General features: G+C 40.5%; 2 protein-coding genes and 1 long non-coding RNA gene across 6 annotated transcripts; 2 read left to right on the top strand and 1 right to left on the bottom strand.

The window, feature by feature from the left end:
• The first annotated feature begins 473 nt into the window (after positions 1-473).
• On the top strand, positions 474-11,472 carry pcmt1 (protein-L-isoaspartate (D-aspartate) O-methyltransferase). 4 transcript variants are annotated; one of them, XM_085432290.1, is made up of 8 exons: positions 474-877; positions 7,023-7,127; positions 7,219-7,250; positions 7,997-8,101; positions 8,296-8,416; positions 9,461-9,546; positions 9,753-9,922; positions 10,457-11,472. In XM_085432290.1, the coding sequence occupies exons 1-8, from the start codon at positions 640-642 to the stop codon at positions 10,467-10,469; spliced, it is 870 nt and encodes a 289-aa protein (XP_085288416.1). In that variant the 5' UTR covers positions 474-639; the 3' UTR covers positions 10,470-11,472. The 4 variants fall into 4 exon arrangements, with proteins under 4 accessions (XP_085288416.1, XP_085288417.1, XP_085288419.1 ...); XM_085432291.1 differs by having other exon boundaries at positions 9,753-9,980; XM_085432293.1 differs by having other exon boundaries at positions 481-820.
• On the top strand, positions 1,019-5,771 carry LOC146692245 (uncharacterized). The gene is made up of 2 exons (XR_014915157.1): positions 1,019-1,970; positions 3,353-5,771. It is a non-coding gene; the product is annotated as an uncharacterized LOC146692245 (long non-coding RNA).
• A 514-nt stretch (positions 11,473-11,986) lies between the features above and the next one.
• Positions 11,987-22,888, bottom strand: lrp11 (low density lipoprotein receptor-related protein 11). Its single transcript, XM_085432288.1, has 9 exons — positions 22,084-22,888; positions 21,156-21,313; positions 19,479-19,620; positions 19,205-19,330; positions 18,553-18,744; positions 15,063-15,230; positions 14,927-14,983; positions 14,746-14,838; positions 11,987-14,657 (listed from the first exon to the last, which is right to left on the bottom strand). The coding sequence occupies exons 1-9, from the start codon at positions 22,649-22,651 to the stop codon at positions 14,503-14,505; spliced, it is 1,659 nt and encodes a 552-aa protein (XP_085288414.1). The 5' UTR covers positions 22,652-22,888; the 3' UTR covers positions 11,987-14,502.
• Between the last annotated feature and the right edge of the window lie 1,662 nt (positions 22,889-24,550).

Below are 24,550 nucleotides of genomic sequence, written 5' to 3'. Positions count from 1 at the left end.
CATCATATTAGAGAGGATTAAAATGATAATTATGTCTATTGCAATAAAATGTTCTTCTGTAAGTTTTAGGGATTTCAAAGGTCTGTGAGCTACATTGCAGGTAGCTGCCATTTTGACTCCAGGCATGATAGTTTCCCTAAGAAATTCCAAACAGCATTAAAAAATATTTTATTTATTTTGAAAATATTATCGATGCGTATTTGCAAAAAATAGAAAAATATCTCCGCATTATTGTCTGGAAGAAGAGGTACATTCTTATTGTATCTAATTAGCCAATCAGCTCATTTGTGTACAAAGGTTTTATTTCGAAGGGGAAGAGTTGTCTTAGATCATCTCTGGCACCTACTAAGTCGTATGTAACTACGGTAACCCAGTGAGACCAAATTCAGCGTTTCTCACATTGTTTGCTATTTCCCGCCACCTAGCGGCCGCTACCTGTCCTAACTGCGGCAAATCTGCGTTAAGCACAGTGCGGAATGTGGCTTTGCCCTTGCATCAAACACCGTGCTTGGACACATATCTTATAAAACAGATCAACTTTTATGAATTAAAGGGTAGTGCTGTGTGTGTGGTGGGGTGTGTCTGAAAGGGGGACTCGCCGTAAACAAAACAACAAAAAAAATAATAAAAATCAATCGGATGGCCGGTGACGTATCCGCCGCTCCGCCGTCCGCTCTGGAGGTTGTCAGCTTCATCGGCAAAACGGTCGGCGCAGGCGCGGCACTGACAGCTGCTGTCTACTTACTCCGCAAAGTCTGCTTAATAATGGCCTGGAAATCAGGAGGAGCCAGCCACGCAGAGCTCGTCAACAACCTCCGCAGTGAGTCTGCATGTTTTTCTAAAAAAAGCGGCGGCGGTGGCAGCGACGCTTTTGCAGGTGCGTCGCCTGTAAATGGTTTAGTTTGGACGTTTAAGGTTAGCACAGAAGCTGGCTGGTTGCTAAGCTATGTGGTATGTTGTTGTTGACCTAGCAGCAACTCTCTCCACCCCTTTCCCAATTCACGCAAGGTAAAGATGCATCCCTTGCTGCGTTTGCAAATAACCAAGCCAACTCTTAACACTCAAATGACCTCTCCTTTGTTTGCAGTCAAGGGATTTTTGTGCAGCTAGAGCTTTTCGGCGAAGGTAGCTTAGCCTGCTAGCTCTATGTGCGTCATTTGGGACGCTGAAAGCCAAACGGCAGCGGCCCTGCCCACATCCACTAACGGCTGCCCGTGTGTCGTCCACTTTCACGCTGAATTGCAGTGACAGCTATGCATGCAAAAGCTCAGTTCGTATCGGTGGGTGAGTGAAAATGGCAGCTTGCTGTGTCACAGCTGCGGTGGGAGCAGTGACTCAGTGCTACTACGATCGATCCCATCAATCCCACATGGTTCAATCATGCTGTCATGAGGTAGCGCGAAACTTAGTCACTGACAGCTCTGCGCAGGCATGTTTCCCACATGCATTTCTGTAGACCAGAGAGTCCACTTCTGGTATAAGGTTATCTCCCAGGGCTATTTATAAGCTTTGCAGCTCAGCATATCATTACAAGCTTTAAGCTTTTGGCCGAAAGCTCTGTGGTTTGGGCCTTGCAGGGGAAATGTGCTTCACAAAGGAACAGTAAACCAGGGGTTTTCTGACTCCAAACAGTCGTTCTGGGGTTGTTTAATACAAGTTTGTGCATGTTTCTTTTATTTGGTTATTAGTAGCAATATCGTTGAAAAATATTTTTTTAATCACGACCCTGGTAACTTTCCTTTGATGGATGGCCAAAACGTCTTTGGGTTTTTATTTGTAATATGCAGGGAAAAAACGGTAAACACGACTACAACAAAACTGATAACAGGAAAGGGGGAAGCAATTATACCAAGTGTGCAAAACGCGCAGAAGTGCTAAAGTAGCAGCTGAGATATGGTCAGTTTAGAGTGTAGATGAGACAGAAAAAGAGAAAAACCCATGAAACATCAACAAAATAAATAATATAATAGGTTAGAGATGGCACGATACCACTTTTTTATGTCCGATACCGATACCGATATCATAAATTTGGATATCTGCCGATACCGATATGAATCCGATATAGTGTTTTTTAATCAACAAAACTGTTTTTTAAATATCTTGCTGCATTTTGTATAAGTTCATACTCAAGTTTAAAACAACAACTACACTAAAGCTATTCTGTTATACCTGTATGCAAAAAAAAATATTTCATAGTTCAGCAATACTGATCAATCTAATAAACTCAAACCTACACCATCCTCCCTATTCTGGTATTTTAAAGAGTACTTAGCATAAATATTAAGCAACCTAACTAATAGGGTTCCAACTCCCAGCAACAACAAAAATAAATAAATAAAAAATAGGGAACCACCCCTCACGCTCCACCTCATGATGCTTAATCGACGTAATCAACCTTAATTTGATGCAGTGTGGAAAAAAATGCACAGAAATCAATTATTTTTCAAGAAATATTAAATAGATTCAACATCTTTCTTCAACAAAATTGCAGACTGCACAGATGGTACCTTCCCAAAGGAAAAAGTACTATAGCTTACTAGGGTATATATATTAGACTTAATAGTCACTATATACAGTAATTGACTTCTATTCATTTTACATCAAATTAAAACTTTGGGTGTCAGATAATTATTTATTAAAAGCTAGACATTTTAAATGAGAATAAGAAAGAAAAGTATGTCTTTGTGCCCCCTTTTCCCTGTTAATGCCCTATCGGCCCCCCTGGCTAAACTTTGCTAGATCCGCCCCTGCACAGTTACCAGCCGTCAGCTACGTAGAAAAAGATCCTCGAGTAGAAAGTAATATTAAATAAATTCTAACAACAGCTGATCAAGCTTAAACGTGCTGCTGTTGTTCAGCCGCTGGTTTCCTCTTTCTGGTGCAAAGTGGGCCAAAAGCAAACCAGAGAGACAGACTCGGGACAGAAAAGCCGATCAGCTGATCGTTAAGCAGTTTCATGATTGAAGTAGCAGCCGGAGAGGCAGTCGCTTGTTAAGCTTAACGCAGGAATGCTTTACAAACATTTAGAGATGGACTTACACACTTGCTTTACTTCTCTCGGGAAAACTTTGTCGAGATGAAATGCCAGGTTGCTAGCGAAGCTCCACATGCTATCCAGACCACCGACAGGTCCCACATGCCACAGCCGCTCTATCACGTGATGCATACTGCTCCGAAGTGCTAACATTCTGAGGTGAGTTACGGCGTGTTGCAAGTTTTGTGAGGTGCTTTCGTGATATTTAATGGATCGGATTACATTTTTTTATTTTTCTCCGATATCCGATCCAGTAATTTAGGTCAGTATCGGACCGATACCGATACGTAATATCGGATCGGTCCATCTCTATAATAGGTACAACAACATTAAAGCAGATAAAATAATAAAACAATTACAAAATAGATTAAATAATGAAGTAAATATTTTAAAAAAGGCCCTGGTTAGATCATAAAATAGAAATAAATCTAGAAAAAGGAACAGACTAATCAGTGAATACAAATAAACTCATGCAGTGCTTAAAAAAAAAAATCAGCAGAATTGCACCCCTCCCAATCTGTGACCCTGATAAGGATAAGCCAAAGAGGATGGAAAATATTAGTTAAAATAAATGAAGTAAATAACATTAATGTCTATAAAGCATTCTCAGTGAAAAAGCCAGACAGAAAAGGACAATTTGAAGTTTTGAACACTTCCAGCTCCTCTTGTGTCAGTGTTATAAACTAAAAAAAATTTAGGCATGAGCAAATCAAATCCTAGTTAAAGAGACCGAAGCCGGTGCCAACATTTCTGAATCTGTAGGAACACCCCTGACATATTTCTGGGTTCATAAATGAGTCCACACAGCTTTCCATTACTCCATTATCTTTGCTGCAACAATGAAACCATTGTTTTATATATAAAAACACAAACAAACAATAAAATAAAATAAAAACTCAAATGAAAACTGACAAATTCATGAAAGGAAAACCTTTTCACGATTAAAACTACGCCCAATTAAAGGTTCATACTTGGGGGGAAAAAACCCCTACAACCTTTTAAGTAATTTTCTTTTCTTGAACTTTCATTTATTTGTTTTCAGTTGAATTAATTAATGTGAATTAAACTAAAAACGCCACAGGCTGCTGGGCAGTGGATTTGGGCTTTTATGGATGGAAACAAAGGACATAATTACTGCGGAACAGAAGAAGACGCGGTGATTCGTTTATTGCAATTGTCTTGTTTTAATAAGCTTTGGAAGCCAAAATTCTCATTAACATTAAATTTTGCTTACATGCCGAGCTCTAGCTGGACCTTTTCAAGCCTTAACCTCTGCAAAACCAAGCTTGTTGTCAAGAAAAACACCCAAATATTTGTAGCTCGACACCTTGATAAGTGTTGGTGGTGTGACTGTTGACCTTTTCGTAAAAAAATCATGTCTTTTCACTTTTGAAATGATCCAGCTCCTTACCTTCAAGAAGCCTGATGATAACTGAGTCATCAGCTAATTTTTTGTTTCTATAACTGCTGCAGGACTCATTATTGTACATGATGATAAGTTTCATTATTAACAAAAACTTGCACCTGGTGATATTAATATGGCTTTAGTCCATATTAATGGTGTTATGAATTTAACTGGGAACACTTACTGGAAATAGAAGCATAAAAAGCAACAACATATAAAAAGAGTCAGGATTACCTTACCTAACCAAAGTCTATGTACTTGCTTGTTATTTTGGGGTGTTTGCTGAAAAGAAAACGTTCCTTTTAATGATAATTACATCAAATTAACTGAATTAGCCTTAGCATTAAAACCCTTTTTTTAGTGAATCTGTACAAAAAATACATTTTGTATTAGTCTGGTGCAAACTGAAGTCAGCTCAGTGTAAAGTTTTACCTGTGTGGTCATTACTCGCTCCACTTAACTGGACACTGACCCATTTAGACACATGAATGGCTTGAAGTTAACCTGAGTTTGCGTAAGCTGCATTTAAGCAGGTCACACGCAGGACGCATGCTAATTCCTGAGTTCTTCATTGTCTCTGTCCTCCTGGTCAGCGCTCAGGACCGGTCAGAAGGTTATTGGTTTGATGCTGAATGACTCATTCATCTTTAAAGTTCAGCAACTAGTCCTGTGCTCTAGGAAATGTGAAGCATGCCTCTAAGTTGTTCACCTTGTGGGTTTCAATTTTAGAAACAGTGTGAAGTTGGAGTGTTTGCTTGGTGAATAATTAAGGATGGGAGGATCGTGGCTTGAAATGAGCCATTAGATATTAGTTGTAGATGTTCGCCTGGCAGCTTGTTTCTGTGTAATGTATCCTAAAGTGGCTCATGGATCAGAGGGTGAGGGGAGTTGGTGATGACAGCAGAGCCGGCTGTCGTTGGCTTTTTCCTGCCTCTGGCACTCACTGCTAAAGGATCCCGTTAGGAGGGATTATTGTGAAGACGCTTCTTCACGAAGCTTTTTTGTTTGTTTCTTTGGTGGCCTGTCTGTAAGCTTTGGTGTTTCTCTGCTGCACACATACTGGTCAGCACATATGGGTCACAGCCTGTGTTTAGGCTGCAATTTCTGCATTTTCTTCTTTGACAGTAGTCAAAAAAAATGCTTACTTTGATTTTCTTTGCTTTTTTTTCCTTTGGTTTGCAACTTCATCGTCATCATGCACATTCTCATCTTCCTTCATCTTATCTTCCCCGAGAAGAAATGCTCAGTGCATCATAGGAACTCTCCTTTCAGCTCAAGCTTATTGCAGCATAATTAAGGATTGGTTCAGGCTCCTCTGATCCAGCCCTAACTCTGTTTTGTCAAAAAGGAAAGCTTTAAGTCCAACCTTAAAAGTAAAGAAGGGTGTCTGTCTCTTGAAGCCAAACTGGGAGCTCATATTGGAAGGCTCTGCCTCCCATTCTACTTTCAGAAACCAATGAAGGGGCCAATGAAGACAAGCTGATATGGGAGAAACATGACCTGTCTTTCTGGTCCTGGTTGGCTCTCATGTAACATGGTGTATACTTTACCCCACTTCTTTCTTAAAAACAAGATCCAAGTTGAATTTTACTTAAATTTCACTTAAATTAGTTGAATTTTACTGAAAAATTTTCATAACCAGGGATGGAGATGGAGGGACCTGATTCGCTCAGGCAACACCTAAAAGGAGCAGCTGAAAGCATAAGAAAACATCATCTTACTTTTGCCTTGCAATTGTCACCTGGTTGTACAAACCCCAATGCAGAGGCTTTGGGTCCCACAGTGCGACAACCACAGTTTTCCCTGCTCTGACGTCTGTTTATAGCTAAACGGACGCAGTGAGCTGAGCCTTCACGTTGCACATTTCATCATGTAAACATTAATTTCTGCCTTAAAACACCAAATTAGAAAAATTTTCCCACGATGGCTCCAAACATCCAGACATGTGTGAGTGATCTTGGTGTTGACCAAAATAATTGTAATTTTGCCAGTAATCCTGATTTATTTCTTTACTTTTTTCTCCTGATCATCTTTGGTATATTTTTTGAAAAACACGATCATACATGCCTAATGGGTTGATAAAGCGTGTTTGTCTTCCATATAAACAAGGGTTTTGGCCTTCCCTCAAATTAAAATCACCAGACTGATAAGAATAATTGCTTAATTCACTTAAGCATGAAGCATGTGTTTATGCATCTTAATGGTCAGAAATAACAGAAAATACTCGTATTTCCCTGGAGTAAGGCAACACAGATGTTTTGCTTTAACTTTGTGTGGACTGCTTGTACTTAGATGTGTAGTCACCCCCTTGAAACTTTGTTCTGAGCCAGGAAGAATAATAAATACCTGATAAATTACTATACTTTACTGCAGTGATGCAAAAATATGAAAATCCAGTAGTTTGTTAGAGCAGTCCTGTTCATGATTTGGAAAAATGAGGCTATGTACTAGTAAAAGTAGTTTATTGTTGTGAATTTGCTGTCTCATATCTCTATATTGTGTCCTCCTTCATTCTTTTTGTCTGTCTGATTCTGCTGCGGGATTATGTAATATATATATACCTTGTTCTTTTTGCCTCCTCAGAAAATGGCATTATTAAATCTGACAAGGTCTACGAAGTCATGCTTGTCACAGACCGAGCACATTTCTCTAGGCTTCACCCTTACATGGACTCGCCGCAGTCAATAGGTACGTCTGCTTGTGTACTCGCTCGCGCATCGCCGCACGGAGATCTGAGATTCAAACTAACCAAACCTACTTCCTGTCTTTTAACCAAAAGGCTATCAAGCGACCATCAGCGCCCCACACATGGTAGGACTTTAAAGACTTTCAGACATTTCTGCTCCCTGTGAATCACAGCTTTGAATGGTTTTGTTGTTGTTATTGTGAAGCTTGGTCCCATTCAGTCATTCCTAATCATCTATTTTTAGTAGATAACAGTAGCAGTTAACCAAATCCTCACAGTTTTGTGCATTTGTGCTCATTGTTGGCATGTTTCAGTCGAGTAATAGAAGCTTAAAGTGGATCCGTTATGTTTTTCCTTATTTGCTGCTGTTGATGGCACGGGAGATGCCCATTAAACATGCCCAGGGTTTTCTTTTGTTTGTTTGTTTTTATTCTACTTTTTGTTCTGGATGATGTCACAGAGAACGATGTTTCCCAGATGTTAGCTTTTTATTGAGGTTTTTGTTCATTTATTTTTATTGTTATTTATTTTTTTGCAGAACTAATCATTTACACCTGTAGTTCCCAGGAAGGTCGCGTGAAACTTTATGGCGTCTGTGGCAGTAAATCATGGCAGCAGCCTCTTATAGCCCTTTTCTATTAGTATCATCTCGACTTGGGAGAGGAGCTAAAACGGCTTGTTTCAGACAGAAGGAATCGTACAAAGCTACAAGAATAATAAATATAGAGCTGAGGATGAGCAGGATAGGTCCACTTTAAGCATGAAAAACTGAAACAAGCCTCACAGATGGCCTGCGCTGGGATTACCGTGTGTTAGCCTGTGCTGTGTGAGTGATGGGTTGAAATGCTATTGTCTCGTTTTGCCTCCCCAGCACGCCTATGCCCTGGAGCTTCTACATGACCAGTTGTATGAGGGAGCGAAGGCTCTGGACGTCGGCTCCGGCAGTGGGATCCTGTCGGTTTGCTTCGCACGAATGGTGAGCCACACACGCGACGGGTAAACACAAACGACTTCTCTTTGGTGGCATTGTTGATTAATTGAGCTGATTGATCCACTAATATGTCAACCAATCGATGAAAATCAATCAGATTGACTGCGTTGAACATTGTGAACGTCGTGATTGAACTGAGCGCGCCCCCCACACTCTCTTCATCCCTCTGCGCTTTACAGGTAGGTCCTAAAGGGAAAGTTATAGGAATCGATCACATCAAAGAGCTGGTAGATGATTCTATAAACAACGTGAAGAAAGATGACCCCAGTTTGATAACATCGGGCCGAGTCAAGCTAATAGGTAAGACATCGCGGATGAAAGCTTTATATCTTTGTTTTTTCAGCAGACGTTTGTGGGTTTTGAGGAAGGGCTGCTGCTTCCTTGATCCGACCGAACAGCAGACAGTTTAATGTTCCCCGGTGGAGAAAAAGGCAGCAGTCAGTAAACAGTGTGCAGCTCTAAATAATTGAGCAGTGAGGACTTTTACCTCCTCTGAAGGGGGGTTCAAGAGCAGTTCAGTGAGGGGATTAATAAGAGCAGTGATGCTTATTTTTTCATTTCTCTGTTTCGTCTTCCATTTCGTAAATCACTTTTTACTGTATGTGATTACAGGTGGTTGTCGGTTTTATTAATAGCAGTGCCTTTGTTGATTTATGTTTTCTTGGTCGCATTCTTTATCAGTTCTCTTTTGGATTCCTAATCGGTTTTCTGTGGTTAGGCCTCTGCAGGTTTTCACCATCAGCGCAGCTGTTTTGCTTTTACTCGGTCTGAAGAAATGGCATGCACATGATTCAGGTTTGCAGAAGCTGCTCTGCCATGAGTCTGATTTCATTGTTTTATGTTGCACAACTGTTGCCAGTTGCCAGCAGCGACTAGTGGAGTCTGATAGATGGGCAGCCTGGATTTCAGACCTTATTCTGAAATCTTTCTGTATTTAGTCTGTTAATAACGGCACATACGGGTAAAACAAAATACTCGCAACTGGGAGATAAAAAGAAGCAGACCAAAAAAAGATTTGTCTGCTGATTGATTAGGTAAAACACAACTAATGATATTTAATGGCAAAGTAAAATTAGAGACACCCTTTGAGTCTATAAATGTAAATAAACAAAAGCAATCTGTGATATGAAAGTAACTCCCAGCCCTAAAATACTGAAATATACTAATATTGAGATGCAGTTTTATCAGCATTACTCGGCTATTTCTGGCTTCTCAGATCAGGTAAATTGTTATAAATGTCAGATGCAGCATTGGCCAAGTAATGTGTCTCGTCCCACCCTGTGAGGACATCCATCAGTGTTTTCAGTGCGACAGCTTGTGACTGACGTTCTGCTGCTGTTTCAGTGGGAGACGGGCGATTGGGCTACACTGAGGAGGCGCCGTATGATGCCATCCACGTTGGCGCAGCTGCACCCACCGTTCCCCAAGCTGTGAGTGTCTCTGAATTCTGCTGAGCACATTGTTACCCTTTACTTTACAACAAAGGCTGGATACCTAAACTGTAAACCTGCTTCATATTTAATTTAGTGTGTTTTTATATCTGATCCAGTATGACTGTATCTAAATAGAATCCCTGGAATGTATTTTTAAAGCTGACTTGCTGTCCACCGCTGCCTCTCCCTTCTGCCTCCCTCAGCTTCTGGACCAGTTGAAGCCCGGCGGGCGGCTGATTCTGCCCGTAGGTCCGGCGGGGGGAAATCAGATGCTGGAGCAATATGACAAGATGGAGGATGGCAGCACCAAAATGAAGCCCTTGATGGGGGTGATTTATGTGCCTTTAACAGACAAAGACAAGCAGTGGTCCAGGTGGAAGTGACTTCCTTGTCCCTCTCCTTCCCCCTCTCTCCTTCTCACAGTGGCAAAGGTGAAATGGTGTGGCTTGGAGCAAGGCAATGGATCACAAGGGGCTGCATTTTGCTGCTTGTTGACATTTTTTTGCTTCTTCCATACCATACCAACTAGCTGCACGTTTCCTTCATCTTCTTTTAACCCCCGTAGCTCTAAATTGGTCTCAATAAAAGCTGCCTGATTAATGCACTCTGCTCTGTTTCAAACATGAGGGAATGAGCTGAAATCACAGCAGGTTGAAGGCACATGATTGGTTTCAGGAGCATGACTGCTTTGCCAATTTGGAAGCTTATTACCCAACTTCAACTCAACTACTTTATCTGATAATCTTTGAAAGATGAAAACAACTTTTCTAATGACGTTTTATCTTAACATGTTGCATGCGGTCTTCTCTTTTAACTCTGTTTGCATGACAGCAAGATTTCTGCTTGTTTTTCTTGCACCTTGCCTCAATTTTTGTGTGTTCTAATATTTAAAATGTGTTTCTCACAGGGATGAACTTTGAAGAGGAACGCAGTCCATAATCCACCTTTTAAGTTTGAACCTGGAGAAAACTTGGAATGGGTCGGACAGCCCTTGACATTTTGTTCAAAGCATAACAAACGTGCTCTTTTTTTGTTTGTTTGTTTGTTTGTTTAATTCTAACAACGGACTAGTTTCACATTTGATGACGGCCCCGAGGGGCTGCGAGGAAAGACTGCTTGACGCTCTGCACAGAAATATCGGAGAGAGATTTATTGTTTTTGTTTTCCAGGTCTGCATCCTTTTTGGTTTGTGTTCGTTTTAACCGCTGGATTTTTAGTTTTTTCTTTGTTTTTTCTTTTTGTGGTTTCACCATTTGATTTGCAGTCAAACATTTTTCACAGCATTACATTTCAGCAGCATCAAAGCTGAATGCAGGAGGAACCCCGGACAACCAAGACGAAGAACGCCTGAGCCTGTTAGATAAATCACCTAGCTACAGTCTCTGTGTGTGTGGATCATAAAAACTGTAGACTTCTCTGCTAAAGTGTCAGCTTTCTTCCCGTGGCATCAGTGTTAAGAACACAAACACACACATAAATTAACACACAAAGCCTGATGTAAACCCCCACCACACACACACACACACACACACATCCTGTTTTCATGTGCAGCACGTAAAATAAGTATCGGATCGTACCGAACATACTCCGAAGGGAGCAGAGCACTAATGACACCGACACATACGCACGCACATACAGGCTGTGCTTTCCACTTTGATGTGTTGCTTTCTGCCGCTGGTTTCCATTAACAATTTGTGCAGGCTCCTCTGGTGACTGACACTAAATGGGGAAAGTCACTGCTTTGCCAAAATAAACTCCAACAATATAAAGCAAATGAATGTCTGTTTTCTTGATGGAAAAAAAAAAATCATGAAATTAAAAAAAAAAGCACATTTTATTTTGGGTGATCTGAGTGATGGATTATATTTGGCTTTCACAGTTGCTGGAATGGCATAAAAATAAAGAGATGCTTATGTTTTTGTCTGCCTTTTGTTATTGAATCTGTTTTGTACAAGTCTTATTTGCACTTGCTAGACACAGTGTTAGGTACACCTTACTAATCCTGGGTTTTCCTTCAGAGATAACTTAATTCTTTGGATTCAACGAGGTGCTGGAAACACTAATCAAAGATTTTAAACTGATAGCATCGCACGGTCACGCATCCATGGTGTGAATCACCTGTTTCACCACATATCAAAGGTGTTCTATTGGATTAGGAACTGGTGACTATTGAGGACATGCAAATCATGTTCAAGAAACCAGTTTGAGATGATTTGTGACACGGTGTGTTATTCTGCTTGAAGGAGGTGGTTCAAAGGGATGAAGATGATCACAAACCATATTCGGGTATGCTGTGGTGTTTGAATAGAAGAACCTTAATAGAAGAAAACATCTTCAACATCATTACGCCACCACCAGCAGCCTGAAGCTTTGATACGAGGCAGGATAGAGCCATGCTTTCATTCAAATGTGACGGCAGTAATCAAGACTCATCACATCTATTCAATACGATTTATTCATAGAGCGCCAAATCACAACAACAGTTGCCTCAAGGCACTTTATATTGTAAGGTAGACCCTACAATATTACATAAAGCACTGGTGAGCATCAGGTATGCTTTTAGAGTATTCTATTGACTAATTGTGATGAGTCTCTGCCAACTGTAGCATCAGTTTTCTGTTCTTAGCTGATAGTAGTGGCACCCAGAATGGTCTGCTGATATAGTCCATTTGCTTCAATGTGTGATTCAGAGATACCGGGGGTGTAATGAGTGGTTATTGGAGTTGCTATTGCCTTCTTTTCAGGTCAAAGCAGTCTGGCCATTCTCTGATATCACAATGCATTTCTACCCAGAGAATTGCTGCTCACTGGATAGTTTGTTTTTCAGACCATTCTCTAAACCCTAGAGATGGTGGTTTGGGGAAACTCCCAGATCAGCAGTTCCTGAAATACTTGGATGAGCCCATCAGTCACCAGCAAACATGCTACATTCAAAGTCACTTTAATGGCCTTTCTTCCCCGTTGTGATGCTCAGTTTGAACCTCAGAAGTGTTGTCCTGACCACATCAAAATTCCTAAATCCACTGAGTTGCTTGCAGTGATTGGCTGATTTGCAATAAGGAGCAGCTGAACAGGTGTACCTAATAACGGAGCAGATGAGTGAGTAAGTTGGTACTAAATCTAGAATCAGTTCCATGTACAGCCACAATAGAAGACACAAAATGGCTGGGCATACCTCGATAGAAAAAAAAGATTAACAGATTCAGCCTTCAAGTTCTCTTCTCCATCAACAGTCGAGTCACTATACTTGTTGAAATATATGCTGATTCTCTAAAAGAACCAAGGTGGAACTGGCTCGGCACACCATCAGTAAAAAAGACAGGGCTGTGATAGAAATCCAGTTTTCTTCACGCCAAACCCTACACTGCGACAAAGTAATGAAAAGTTGGTTGTAAAGCAAAATGATTTTAAATGATTTTTTCTTGACACGATGGACTAAATGTTTGATTATCAAAATTCCAGAAATACAAGAGGGAGAGACGAATCTCTACAGATATGATGATCATCTCTAAATAAAATCGTTTTGGCAAATCCTGTTGTTAACATATATAACCCCGGTACTTTTTAATTATATAATAAACTTTAATATGTTACATGAAAGACAGCACTTTGGGGGAATACATTTATCAAAATAAATATATATATAGATATATGGAATACACTCCAATTATGTTGCCTTATTAGAGAAAAATACGCAACAAAATCATACAGGACTAGAAATTCACCAAAAGACTTTGCTATAGTTTTATATGATTCTGGCAAACTTTAAAGGAAACATATCATAATTTCCAGCCGCATAATATAACATTTTTGACTTAGCAAGAGTAGCTTCATATGATTCATAGTTCAAAATAATGCTTATTATTTTTATTTGGCATACTTGGCTTTAAAACAGACTATGCTTAAATTCAGGGGACTAAAGGTCAGCAGAAAAGCTCATGAGCAAAGCTTCGAGTGTTTAATTTTTCATTAAAAAAATAATGTTCATTAAACTTCACACTTTACCAAACTCACTCACACCCCACCTACTGTGACTCTATGCTCTACAGTCTGAGAAACACTGCTTTATTTTTCTGTTTATGCAAATATTTTATTACAGGCTGTGTTGAATATTTTGGCTGCCTGACCTTTGGGGACAAATTAAGTACACTCTGTTTTTCTGAATAGCTACAGGCCATAAACAGAAGGTTTGACAGGTGGGTTGGGTTTCTGTCCTCAGACCCATGAATGTCCGTGTGGCTGATGTGACCAAATTTGGAATATCTGCTCTCACTGACATCCTAAAGAACCAGCAGGAAGAAAAAAGGACCTGAAACAGCATTTAACAGAGTCTGAAGCCTTCTCGCTCACATATGCTGACCACATGATTAGACTCTGATTATGTTTGACATGAACATCCACCATTGCAAAAGTGTGTATATGTGTTTATGTACATGAAAAAAATCAGGTCCTATAGGACTGTAACAGGCACTCGATGCTTTTTGTGTCTGCCGTACGGCAATTTAATGGGATTAAAACACACAGCAAAAATATGGCACATTAAAGTCGCACAGAGGCAGAAATAGCGCATGTTTTGTGCAGTAAAATGAACATGTTTGTCTCAAAGTAACCAGTGTTTAATTAATCAGTTGTAATAGATAAGACAAGTGTCTATTTTAGTATCTGTATCAGAAGTAAAGGAGAAACGCTGATATTCCATCAGTGATTTTCTTAGGACATAAGTATGAATTCACAAGCATCTCAGTATGTTCGCTGAATCTATCAGCAGCTGATATACAGTGCCAGTCAGAGGGGATCGGTGTGGAGGTGTTCGGCAACGTTCACGGCAGCAGAGCTTTGGATCTTTCTAACAGGAAACGAGGATAAATTAAGAGACATCGAAGAAATGCAGAGTGCAAATTCAGAACGTCCTGGATCGGGCTCTGATGGTTCTTTTCTCGGGTCTCTGATTGGCTACAGGTACATGCCATTAATGAGGTAATCTGACTCCTCTGTAGTGAGGGGACGCGCTTTCTTCAGTTTGTGGCGGACGAGCCTGAGACGACAGCTGATCATGAGCAGCAGCAGGGCAGTGATGATTAGGCCAAGTGCCAGAGGAAGGATGGCACCTGGAGAAAGAAATGCGCCCCATTCAGAAAAGGTCATCGGATAGAGAGGGAAGAGCCACAAAAAGCAGACAGAAGCTCTGGGTCTCACCTGACTCTGGGACTGGGTGTCCTCCCATGACTGGAAATGGTTTGGAGATGGGGGCGTCACTCACTGCTTGGCTCTGGTTGGCTTTAGGGGAAGCTTAAAAAATAAAACCGCTTAGATGAGAAAACGGCTGACTCACAACACTGAATTATTGACATGTGTTTGATTCTTTGGATGAATATACCTATCTCAGTCTGCTTGGTGACTGGAGGAGCCACACTGGCAGGTCTGAAAGCTGGACCTAAAAGGTGTTCGTACATAATAAAGTCAATCTTACTACAAAATAAATCAATCAAAATGAATGTAAGGTGGGCTCTCACTTTTTTGTATGCATTCACTGACACAGTCCAACTCCTGGAGGAAGTTGTTGTGGTTTCCCTGGCAGCCTCCATACAGGAAGTGTTTGCACTCTCCCACATTTTGGTCGTAGTACCACCGTGGGAAGGTGCCTTTACAGGGTCCCACAACTGGAGCAGCAGCACATGGGTCTAAAGGAACAAGACACGGCCTTTATATTTAACACATTTAAATGATTCTTGCACAGCAATGACACCTGTTCAGAGACAGTAGTAAAAAAGCAATATCCTCTTTAGTGGCCAGCATGGGGAGACTCCTCCGGCTGGCAGAAGACTTCCAGTTGTGTAGAAGTCAGTGGTAACAGTCCTATGTGCCCTTGATCTGTGACCTCAGTAAACAATTTTATGGGCTCAGTCACCAGCTTCAGATCATAATGAATACAACAAAATGAGTTTATTTTGGAATGTATGCTAATTATTAGAGACAGGAAGGCTAACAGTAGTGTCCTCAGTTTCACTGTGCTGATCCCTCATTTGTCACATCGAGTTGAAAAAAATCAACAGCTCAAAGTTGAACACTCAGGTCGAGGCAGGAAGATGAAGTACATATTTAATACAGCCTTTCGTAGCTGGTGTTACAATTTTAATATCAAACTCTTCAACATTTGTCCTACAAATGGATTCAGGTAAATTGATTTTAGCATTGAATAATCAATATTAAATACTATTATGTAATAAAGAGATACTGTTACAGTATTAAACATACTGCCATATTAATAGAATGGCACACCACTCGAATAACCCTGACTTTACATCTTTGGGTGAATTCGGAAACAGCGAAAATGACTGTATCTGACTATTTTCAGTGTATTTTCTACTTAAACAACTTAATACTGACATATTAATAATTAAGCATAGAGGGGCACTACTACTGTTCACTGAGCCTCATCAGAAATGGTCTCAGTGCTAAGGTGGCTGTGAAGAAGCCATTCTTAAGGAAGGGAAACAGGGAGAAAAGGCTGATGTATCCCATATTACACAGAAACTGGGATAAAAGTCAGTGGCAACATTTCTGATGGAGTGATAAATCCAAAATGAAAGTATTTAGATTCAGTCTTTTTACTGCCAATTCAATAAAAGCGTAGCTTGACAGAAAAACACACAATGGAACACCATCAGTTATGACTTGGTCTTCACAGTGCCCGGACCTCAACATCATTGAAGCAGCGTGGGATTATCTTGACAGAGAACAGAACAAAAGAGGGTCAACATCCAAAAAACAGCTTTGGATGTCCTTCATGAAGCTTAGAGAACTACTCCTGAAGACTATTTACAGAAATTACAATAAAGTTTATCTAAGGGAGTTTGAGCTGTGTAGAAGAATAAAGGTACGAACTCTGTTTTGCTTTATATACTGTATTTCCATGTGTGCATGCATTTCTTGTTTTTCTAGCAAAAGATAAAGAAATGAAGGGTGACCAAAAGACTGCTGTTGACAATCTGCAGCTTTTCTATGTTTGATATCGGACATCAAACAAGCTTGGCTGTAGGACTGTTGCTTGGACTTTGTGTCTAAATAAAAAGATAAAGTGATACGGACATCTAAGATTACTTCGAGCCCTTCTACCAGCGACTTAAGATATCATCCAATGTCATCATCCACCTTGAGTGCAAAGGTCAAAGCCCTCTACACAACAGTGGATTAACTATTTTTCCTTTTGACTTTGAGCACTAAACAATGAGGTATCATCTTAGTTTCCTAAGAACTTGGACGTGCATTTGTCAAATGAAGAAAAGACTCCTGAGAATCCACCTTGAGCACAAAATATCTATAGTAAAACAGCAGTGTGGTCAGTGACATTCAGGGATCGGATGGCAGAGCGGACAGAGGAGCTTTGTTCCAGCACTCAGAGTGGATGCAGGCAAAGAGCTGCTTTCCCAGGGACCGCAGAGTGGCCCTGTGGCTTTGCCAGCATTTTGAGCTCCGTGCCATGACTCAGTGGCTGCCTACAGGCTCCATCTGCTTCAGTACCCAGACACACCAAACCCTCTTGGTCTCTTCACAAAGGGGATTCTGCGCCAATGACAAAAATTCCTGTATCCTACATTTTCATATTCTTCTGTTTCTCCTTTCCTAAACAGACTGCAATGAAGAAATGCTCCAAAGTGTGACTAAAGTGCTTTAAACACAGTTAACATCACCATTTTATATTAATTGCCTAAATCTGTCTAATAATGCGATAGCTGAGTACACTGTAGACATGGGCTTTCATCTATAAAGGTTTTGGCTGCACACTGTCTCAGTCGTGGCGTTGCCTCGTTGGAGGCTGGGACTACGCCATAAAACGACCTCTGTGATAACACATGCCAACCTATTTCTTCAGAAAATAGGTTGTACTTTATATTTCCTCCAAAATAAGCTTTATAGTCCATATGCTTTTTATTTCAGTGTCTAGCCCTGGACAACAAAGGTTGCCTTCCTTTCTGCTGTCCATGCTGCTAAGAATAGCTTCTTTATTTTGCTAAAAAAAAAAAAGCTTCATTATTGTAAAAATAGAAAGAAAAGAAATAACTATTAGTATTTTGTTGACCCTGCTTGCTTTACAGGTGAACTAATAACTTCAGCATCACTTTTAAGAACAGGCTAGCAGTTGGCCAATCAAACTTGGCTTACATACTGTTTTACTGGAGCCAGACCGCTGGCTGTGACAAACGACTGGCTCTAGTTTTAGTGCAGACGTCCAGCCCAACCAGTATTAATGCTAAATATTCCTGAAACTCTTAACTAATTACTAACATGAACTCTGTACAGATGTTGTGTTAACAGTTGATTAATTTTTGCTTTAATGGAATTTCTTATGTTGGACTTGCGGCACCATCTTGTGGTTTACAGTGGTTATCATGATGGAGCGAACCCTGTCCCTATTTCAACTTCACTTTATATCTCTGCATCTTGTACAAAGGCTCCTTTTAAATAAGTGTTTTTCCAAGTACCTTGGAGCATGAACACCACCAGAGACGTTATAGGAGAGAGCCAAGGCACTCAAAGAACCCCGAATAGAAATTTATGGGAGAACTACTCATCGGCCGGCCTTCCTTGAGAGCCAATCAACAGGCAGTCTGGTGATTTATGAGCCAATTGAATTGTACTGAGGCATGTCCGCAAAAGACTTTCACAGTATGTTAACCGTGTGCTGGCAGGCATATCTGAACGTCATAGTAAAGATGTAGGAAAGCATCCTTATCATTGGTCTGGTGGGGTGAACCAAGATGTCGATCATGTTGGCACTATGGACTGAGCCATCAATCAAGCCACACTCCTGTGAAACTTTGAGTTGGTGCTGCCGAAGTACAAGTTGTGGGAGAAAACATCTTTTTAAACCTCACTTTAATTTAAGTGCTTTTAAAAAAATCTTATCTGAGTAGTGATTCTATATTTGAACATTAAAATGACAATTTTAAGATGCCTTCAGAGTGGTTTTACATGCTTTTACAAGGACTTTGACCTCTCTACCTTGACTGACTGAAGCTTCCTGCTCACTGGCACTTTGAGAAGGAGCCGCCTTGCTTGTGTCTTGCGGTGTGATGGTCTTTCTGGCTCCAGTCGGGAGCATGGAGTCGTCTTCAGCTTTCTTTGTCTGAGCGACAGGCCGCTGAGGGCTGGGCAGGTCCACAGCGTGGGTCACTGACTTTCGGCTGCCATCGACTAGAAAAAAACAAAAGAAGCCATCGCTTAAGGGAAGGTATGTTTATGGATTTTTGCTAGCATTTATATTGATGAAATGACTCAAACAATTTCAGCCTTACAAAAGACTTCTATTATCCACTCATCACATAAATATAATAACAGCTATTTTACTCACTGGTTGTAAATTTGATCTTTTAAGACAGCTGTACATTAGCATAACACATACTTTTTACAGGTTAATTGACCAACGGCTGTCTTTTTAGTCATGCTGGCTTCAGCTGAAACCTGAGTGAGTTCGGGCTTGTTCAGAAGCACACTGCCATATAAGAAAGTGTCGTTCTTGATTTATAAGAGAAAAGAGTTTTGTACTGAAATTAATTAATTTTATCTAGTATGCATAATCATTAAAAACTTTAATAGAAATGAAAATTGGATTCGTCTTCCAGCTCCAACAAAGTGAGTACTAGGTGTTTCCTACAGTTTGGGCAGAAGTCTTCGTCTGAGCGGTCTGGACAGTGCTGCTTCCCATCGCAGGCATAGGTGATGTCAATACAGCAACCGTCATCACACTTAAATTGGTAGTTTGAGCAGTGACCGGTACATACTGTGGGCACAGATAAGAATACAGTAACTACACATCTTCTCTCTTAAATGGTAAAGGAATATGTCACAAGTCACGCACCCTTTAGCGGTAATCAGTGCAGCACAAAGGAAGTTGCAGAACATAGATGGAAGTTTTGGTGATTCATTACCTTCTGCTTGGTGTTTTGGAGCCAGTACGGTGACAGAGATGTTATCGGAGCTCTTCTGTCCCGCCGTGTCAGTGACTGTCATCTGAAACGTGTAGACTCCTTCCTGGAGGCCACTGATCTTCAGCAAACCTGGATGTGTTGACTTTAGAGCACAAACAAAAAATACATCTCTGAAGCAATCAACTTCTAGACTTTTGTTTTGCCAAATTAAAAAAACACCTAGTGAGGACTTCTGTAAAACCGCACTGGGTTTTAAACATGTAGCAGTATATGCATCATGGATCATACATCCATCCTACTTACTTCTCTGACAGACTGGCTCAGCTCCACTGGCACAAGAACAGATACAGGAAATGTTCCATACCACATGCAATCAATCCTAGCAATGCACCACATCTGTGTAGCAGAGAAAATCTACTCTCTCATGCTAACGCTTTATTTTATCTTTGCACAATCACAACACTTACAGTCATACTGACGCCATCTGATCTTTACTATGCTGTTTATATTACATGTTTTTTTTGGCTTCCTACATGTTTTTAGCATTTTGCATTTTTGAATTGGACATATTTTTTGTTGTTAGATCTTACAACATTACATATTAAATGTAATTATTTCACTTTATTGAATTTATTTTTATTTGATTTTGACAAAATTTATTTTCTACTTTTCTACTTTAAGCTAATAAGGTCTACGTAAGGTCTATCTATTATCTTATCAATAAAAATCTGTACCAGGGCAGGATATACAATACATATACATAGTAATAAGTGTTGTGTTGTTTCTCCTTAGCCTTGATGATTTTGGTTTTGTGTGTTATTTTTAGCTGCAGAGTTTTGTATCTGACATCATTTGATATTTCTGTACTATTGTTATTTTTATGCCATTGTGCTGCAGTCAGAATCACTCCCCCCCCCCCCCCCCCCCCCCCCCCCAAGCATTAAAAGCAAAATTAGCAGAGCAGAATAACCTATAAAATGCTGAGACTGGACATCTTCTGACAGCATCACCCACTAGTTTATCTTCCAATTGTTTCATTTTCCCCATACCTAGGTTCTTAGATTTCATATTAGATTATACTGCAGAGATTTTTAGACCAAATAATATTTTCCATAACTTGGCTCATGAGTTTTATATTATATTACATTATATTATATTACTGTTGCCATACATAATTTTTAAGAGTTGTGCAACCTGCTATGAACAGAGAGTTGCTCTGTAATGAGCACTGTGTCAACATGGTTCTGTACTTTCCTGCCAATTGTTTTCATTGGGAGCTATTTTCTGTTAAAGGTAGAAAATACAGAAAATTAGTGGTTTTAATATTTACATAAGAACAGGAAAAGCTGTGCAGGGTGTTTAAAATCTCTTTAATGTTATAACCACAGGACAGTGTCTTGTATTGCTGCTTACCTAAGGGCAGTTTAGAAATAATAAGCTCTTTATTTGTGTTGATCTCTGCACACAAGCCACTCTGTTGACTTAACTAATGAAAATACCCAAACGCATTTAGCTTTCTGGGTATTCATATTGCAAATGAAAACATCAGAGACACCTGAAGGAGAGAACAATAGAGATGTATATATGTGGATCTTTAGTCTAATCCTTTGTCACCGCCATAGTTAGAGGCTTTCATCTACACCTGTATAGACTGTATTGACTAAGGCACATGCTGACCTTCATATTGATGGCTGTGTCTCCTTTAATCAGACTCCACTCATAGCGGCGGATCCCGTGGTCGTCCACGCTGTCACGGCCATCCAGCACAGCCCAATCTGTGGGCAGCTGGATAACCACATCCTGTCCAGCGTCACTGCGAGGAGGCTCATCCACGTCTGCAACATCAAGCACAGGTAGATGGAAAGTGTCCTCTACATGCCTCTTTATTTATTCTCTTCATCCAATTTTCACATTAAATCATGTTTGATTCTATCGCAGGCTAAAACATGATTAGATATTTTTTGTTTTTTATTCACATATATCCTTTTAATTCCATTGCTCACGCCCAAAGCCCCTCACAAAAACATCTGCTTCTATTCTCAGGAGGGCAAGGCTACAAACCTATGAGGCAAATCATTAATCCTCTCTACTGCATTATCTGGATAAGAAGCAGGTGCTAAAGGCTGGTTCTGCTGTTAAAGTCAGTTTCTGTCAGCTGTTACAAAGCTGACAGAAAAGTTTTTATCCTGTTTTAACAGCAGGGTTTCCTGGTGGGATTAAATAAAAAAATACAGTAAAGTGACAGAAAATTACCCAAATAAGGTTTTTGCCACAAACCTGAGGAAAATTAATAAATTACTTTTGGTATCTTAGCTTATAACACCTCATATAGAAGATTACAAAAGCCCATCCAATATGATCATCGGTGATCTAATTATAACATCATAATTCAAGAAATAATTGCTGTCATAACAGGAAAAACATCCTAATGAATAATAACTTTTTCAGCAACCATTAGCAAACATGCTATTTTCTATTGCTCCATCAATTTTACTTAAACATACATGAAGGCATGGACATCCTATCATTTTCTAAATAACCTATCAGTTATAAAACAGTTCTTAACCCAGTAACTAACACTGCGTGTGTCTGCAGGGTCTCCCACCTGCATCATCCTCATCAGGAGCTTCTTCTCCGGGCCTCCGGGCTGAGTCGCTAGATGAAACAGGGAGGTGTCCCTGCGTTGTGTTGGGAGTCCGGCTGTATGTCGTGAAGCCTTTCTGAGCCGAGAAGGCGCACACATTCTTACTCCTGTAGGTGCAGTTAAACAGGTAGCAGCGGAGACTGTCCCCGGGCTGCCTTTGGTCCTCGTGAAGCACCGCAACTGTGCAGTGAGGCTGGGAGCAGCAGGCGTGCACACAGTCCTTCCTGGTGTACACCCTGTCCGGGGCCAGCAGGAAGGTGGCTCCTTGCTCGATGGAGTCCTTGGCCCGGATGATGCGATCCCCCGCGGCACTGAAGTCGCCCACGCAGGAGTCCATCACTTCACCTGTCCTGTAGGTCTGGTCCTGCTGCAGCTGTTTGCGGAATTCCTCCAAGAGCTCCTCCACCCCGGATATTTTGGATTTCAAGTCCGATATAGGCGAAGATCGAGCGTCGATGCTGCCAAAGGTGAGCAGCAGCAGCAGCCCTACACAGGCGAGCAGCAGCCGGGGATGCTGAAGCAGAGCCATGTTGTTGATCACACAGTCAGACGGCGTCTCCCTCTGCCTCCGGCTGGCCTCCCGCTCATGAAACTCCTTCCCGGCACAGACGGCCTTCCTACATTAAATATATCCCTGTTAATATCGTTTAACGCCACTGCTAGGCTGAACAACCAGCTGTAACCGTAGAGCCGCGGAGCTTACAGTTCGTCCTTCGACTGTGCTGGAAATCTGCTGTTGTCATGGTGAGGGGGAGTCGGCGATGGCTGCTGACGTCACGGGGATGAATAAACAGGACGAAAAGCAGCTCACCTGTTAACTGCTCTCATCCACCGGCGGGGGCTGTTTGAGTCAGTGTCGTATATTTTTAATTAATCTATCATGTTAAAATAGTTTTAAAATCTAAAAATCTTTTAAAATCTTAACTAATGATGATTTGAATAAAATAAAAGACATAAAATATAAATAAATTCAACAAATACATGGAAATAAGACTTCCCATCTCTCCTAAACATTGATTAAATCTTTACTATCCCATACTGCAATACCTGCATTTATTTATTTTATATTTTTGCTCATTAAAATTTTAATTGAATTATGAATGTAACTGTTAGATTTTATATTTTCATGAGTTTTTCCTTTGTTGAATTATCAAGTGCTACTAGACTCTCCCTGATATTATTAATAGTGAGTGATAGTAAGTGTAGCCTTGTTATGGATTGTTGGAAATAGTATTTGTATTCTGTACTTAGTCTGTGGGGGGGGGGGGGGGGGGGGGGATCACACAAGATTTAAGGCCAACTTCAAATTATACCTGTTAACTTTTTAAATATCTTTAATTCTACAGTCTGGTGTTTATTTGCTTTCCTATATTTGCATATCTGTGTATAAACCTAGTTTAATAGGCAGTGCTTGGTAGCAATGTCCCCTTCAAAACTGTTTATTAACATATTACGATGACTACTTTGTACCTTATTGCATAATATTAGATAATTTAATCCAAACCAATGCATTGTGCAATAGAGTTTTGGTATTTTAACTGTTCCTAAAATGAGATCCAAGTGTGCTCCTCAGGGTGCTACTAAGATAAGATAAGATAACCTTTATTAGTCCCACACGTGGGAAATTTGTTTTGTCACAGCAGGAAGTGGACAGTGCAAAAGTTATGAGGCAAAAATTAGAATACAATAAGAATAAATACAGTACACAACTGTACAGAATAGAATAAAATAAAATACTATATACAGTAGAATAAAATAAAATAAATATACAATAAGATAAAAATAGAATACAAATACAAATACTATATACAACTGAGTAAAAATACAACGATGACAGAAAGGATTATTGCACTTAGTATTATTGCATATGTATGGATGTGTGTGCTTGATCAGTTAAAGTCTTTATTATGGAGTCTGACAGCAGTGGGGAGGAAAGACCTGCGAAATCTCTCCGTCCCACACCGTGGGTGCCGCAGTCTCCCACTGAAGGAGCTGCTCAGTGCTGTCACAGTCTGCTGCATGGGGTGGGAGATGTTGTCCATCAGGGATGACAGCTTAGCCGCCGTTCTCCTGTCACTCACCACCTCCACTGGGTCCAGAGGGCATCCTAGAACAGAGCTGGCCCTTCGGATCAGCCTGTTCAGTCTCTTCCTGTCCCCAGCAGAGATGCTGCCGCCCCAGCAGACCACGCCATAAAAGATAGCAGAAGCCACAACAGAGTCATAGAATTTCTTCAGGAGTGGGCCCTTGTAGGGATGAACAGAAAAGTAGAGTCTCCTTACCGTTTGGAACGGTATCTGCGCTTTTTTGGGCAGCAAAGGTTGGACCTTGGGTGTTGGACACTTTTAAATTGAGTTAGGGATTTTAGAAATGAGGCCAGAAACAGTTAAAGTCTTGATACTGGTTAATTGATCGCAAAAAACTCAGG

The sequence above is a fragment of the Copadichromis virginalis genome, linkage group LG15 (assembly GCF_057382275.1).
Source record: "Copadichromis virginalis isolate Kocher_CV1m ecotype Utaka linkage group LG15, C_Virginalis_male_GT1.1, whole genome shotgun sequence".
Classification (NCBI taxonomy): Eukaryota; Metazoa; Chordata; class Actinopteri; order Cichliformes; family Cichlidae; genus Copadichromis; species Copadichromis virginalis.
The sequence above is the reverse complement of the archived record's forward strand: the minus strand, read 5'-3'. Positions and strand labels throughout refer to the sequence as shown.